This window comes from Meleagris gallopavo, chromosome 6 (genome assembly GCF_000146605.3).
Source record: "Meleagris gallopavo isolate NT-WF06-2002-E0010 breed Aviagen turkey brand Nicholas breeding stock chromosome 6, Turkey_5.1, whole genome shotgun sequence".
NCBI classification, from domain to species: Eukaryota; Metazoa; Chordata; class Aves; order Galliformes; family Phasianidae; genus Meleagris; species Meleagris gallopavo.
The window spans coordinates 48089602-48093154 of NC_015016.2; the positions used below are offsets into that span (position 1 = coordinate 48089602).

General features: G+C 39.1%; 1 protein-coding gene across 1 annotated transcript in view; it reads left to right on the forward strand.

The window, feature by feature from the left end:
- The first annotated feature begins 1232 nt into the window (after positions 1–1232).
- The window catches only part of POU6F2 (POU class 6 homeobox 2), a 251697-nt gene continuing 249376 nt past the window's right edge, over positions 1233–3553 (forward strand). Inside the window, 1 exon segment of the mRNA XM_031554003.1 lies at positions 1233–1672. Within this exon segment, the coding sequence (XP_031409863.1) occupies positions 1507–1672 (166 nt within the window). The 5' untranslated portion in view covers positions 1233–1506.

A 3553-nucleotide genomic window follows, 5' to 3' on the forward strand; every position in this document is an offset into this window, starting at 1 on the left:
AGAGGTTTGAAACAGTCAACAGACTGTAAAGAATAAATAATAAAAAAGTATTGATTATTTTGATGACTGTGAGATTCAATTAAGTATTAATTTTGCCCTCCAGTGGACCTATCAAGGTATTCAAAAGGGAGGATTCGGCTCAGCTAAATGTGTGCTGAGTGCTTCAGCCTTAAATAGGGAGAAAATGTGTTTACCTACAGTATTTGAAGAGGAGTGCATTGATGCACAGAGTCCAATATTTAAGTGCTGTGCAAATTAAGCCCTGGTGACAGTGACATTGTTTTCAGCGATATGAGTATTGACTAAAGAAGTGCATTTGATGACAGCTTAAACTATTTGTATTGATTAACATTTTCATAGATTATCATGTGTCATATCAAATTCACTTTTCAGACATGAATACATTAAAAAACCCATAGGCAAACATCGACCAATGTGATGACGGGACAGAGGGAACATGCTAACCAACCTACTTGCTCGCTGGTCACCTGTTCTCTGCATAAGAACCATTTAGGCATGAACTTTGCAATAAATAGCTGCCAGGGAGCGCAACAAGGTCACTTGTTCCTTTCTTTTTTTCAGTTTTTTTTTGACTCTGGTTTCCCTGCTGTCATGGTATTATACCTGTTAGTTTGCAAACGGGATAATAGAGTGTGCTCGGAAATAATGCCTGACCCCAAATGTCCTCAGTGAGCAGAAGATAAACAGATCCAATTCGTCAGGAAACAATTTAAATACGTAGATGTAAGGTTTTACGGGGCTATGACGTCCCAAGCACGACAATAATTGCAAACTGTTTGTGTAAGTATCTTCCCTCATTTTATACTTAAAAAAAAAAAAGTTTACGTGTTTTTAATTTTAAAAACAAAAATATGTGTTTGTGTGTGTGCTTACAGACTTCTGAGGCATAGCATCCCAGAGGTGAGAACCGTTGGAAGAAATCTGTGTCTCTGTTGAGTGTGCGTGCTGAAATGGCTATTTGTTGCTGTGTATTTTCATAGAAACACTGGCGGAGAGATGTGTGTGTGTGTGTGTGTGTTTGAATTTGTTAATGTTGCACGGAGGAGGATGCCTCTTTAAATCACCGGGGAGTGCTGGCAGGGCGCTCCTCTTCGGTGCCGTTGGAGCATACAGGAATTTCGTTTCTTACTACGTTAAGGACAGAGCGAGGTGTAAAAACATACACACACAAAAAGCACATCCCACAATTAAAGCTGTGTTGGTTATGTTGCTTTCATAGAAGTTTTTCTCCAAAGCATCCTGAATCTCTCACATGCTAGTTGAGCTTTAATAGGGTGGGGAGTAATGGAAAACTCATTGGATCTGTAATAGCTCTTCACTTGACTGCAGCCAGCAATAACAGCAGGAGCAGCCAGAGATAAGAGAGAGAGAGAGAGAGTGTATGTGTGTGTGTGAGGGAGAGGGAGTGGAAGAGAGACTATACGCACACCAAAGCTGCCACTTTTTTTTTTCCCTCACTCTTTTTTTCCCCCATCCTAGGATCCAATGATAGCTGGACAAGTCAGTAAGCCCTTGCTGTCACTGCGGAGTGAAATGAATGCAGAGTTGAGAGGTGAGGACAAGGCAGCTACTTCAGACAACGAGCTGAATGAGCCCCTGCTTGCGCCTGTGGAATCAAATGACAGCGAGGACACTCCCAGCAAGCTCTTCGGTAAGTCTGTCTAGGTATTTCATTTCACTGCTACCATGTTGTCCGGAAGAGCAATCTCCCCCCCGTTCTTTTTTATTTTTTTTTTATTTTTTATTATTATTATTTTTTTGTTCACTCAGTTCTCTCATAAGTACCAAGGAGTAGTAGTAGCTCGGAGCACGCAGGCAATCAGCCCTCTGCTCCCATTGCGCCTGGCTACCGCGAGTGACAGTGGCACCTCCTGAAAACTTTTGTCAACAGTGAACTTATTTTATGCAAGTTGCGCTCGTTTTATGTTCTTATTTGGCTCCAAGGTCTCTGATGTTAAAAATGGAAGTGGAATCCTTTTTCTTGGAGTATTTTGTTAACATTTATGGCGTTAAGTGCTGATGTGAGTGCATGATATGCTATCAGCCCTTTCTGTGGCTGGGCTAAACTGAGGAGCTACCATTTTAAATGGTAAAGATAAAGCAGTGTAAGGAGAGCTGAGACAGTCCCATCGCAGACACTCTGTACTGAGTAAACAAAGGCTACCAAGCGTACTGCACGTGGAGCTGGTGGCTTTAAAATTTAAATTAGAAATAAAATATTTCTTCTAAATTGTGTGCCAGGAAAAAAAAAAAAAAAAGCAAAACTGTTTAATTTTTAAATAGCCTAAATTATGCCAGATGAAAGCATAATCTTTCCTCATCAAAACAAAAGCAGTAAGAGTGGCACTCCAACACAGACATCTGTCATTCAAACGGATGACACCCTGTAAGCCAACTCAGGCAACTCTGATCTCTAATCAGAAAAGGGAGCAGAGTTGTTGAGGCGCGTGCTTGAGTGATAGATGTTGATAGATGTCTGAGCTGGAGCAGTACTCCACGGTACATAGTGACATTTTGGGTTTAGTGTGACTGCTCTCTTGGAGGAGTTCCTTTTAATTATTTCCATTTGTGACTTAAGGGAAGCCTTAATAGAAGCAGAGCATTTCCTTAGTTTTTCCATGATCCTATAAGTAGAAGTTGAAGGGAGAAACGTGTTGTTTAATGAGAATGCTGCTTTGAGGCACAGAGAGAGCCCATTTTCTAAGATTCAAGTTTTGATTTCATAATCTGTAAGAAAATCTGTAGTGGTGTTCACATTTCAGTATTCCAGCTACAGTTAGAGCTGAAAGATTTTATAAATAAAAGAATACATGTGAGTTTCTTTAAAAATATTCCTCACCCCTTACTAGAAGAAATAGGACAGAAATGTTTAACTCACTAACTTTGCTGCAAATAAGGGAAAATAAAAACAATAAACCTAAAATTTAATTTCTCAGTTGCAGTAATGGCCATCACTGAATATCACATCCATGTTTAAGTACCCTCTCAGAAATCTTTGTTTCCATGGAAAACATAATTTCTGTTATCAGTTTGTATATTCACACACCACGTAACAATTGTTTTAGTCCATTTCATTCAGGAAGTAATTCTGATGTCTAAAATACAGGAGGCTGTTACTTGCATATATATTGGTATAAATATCTTTTACTGTTTATATATTTTATGTGATCAAATGTACTGGGTGCATCTGCTAAAGCAAGGTATAAAAAACAGAAAAATGGACTTTTAATTGGAGAGTGCTGAAATGTCTGCTTTTAGACCAGGCGAGTCCTGTGATAAAAGGCGGGCTGTTTTTTTTGAGCCATTGTCATTTGGGTGGTAATGAAATAGGCACACGTACTTTCATTAGAGTTGTCGTGTGGGATTATAGGAATGATGTGCAACAATATCTGATCTCCTGAATTGTGAATGTAATTTGTGTACCTAAAAGAGTGTTGGAAAAGCTACAAATTAGTATATCGTGCTGTTTGTTTCAGCAAGTGTGTTTGCCAACCTGGTATATATACTGCTAAAAAGATGTTCCTAAGTAAAA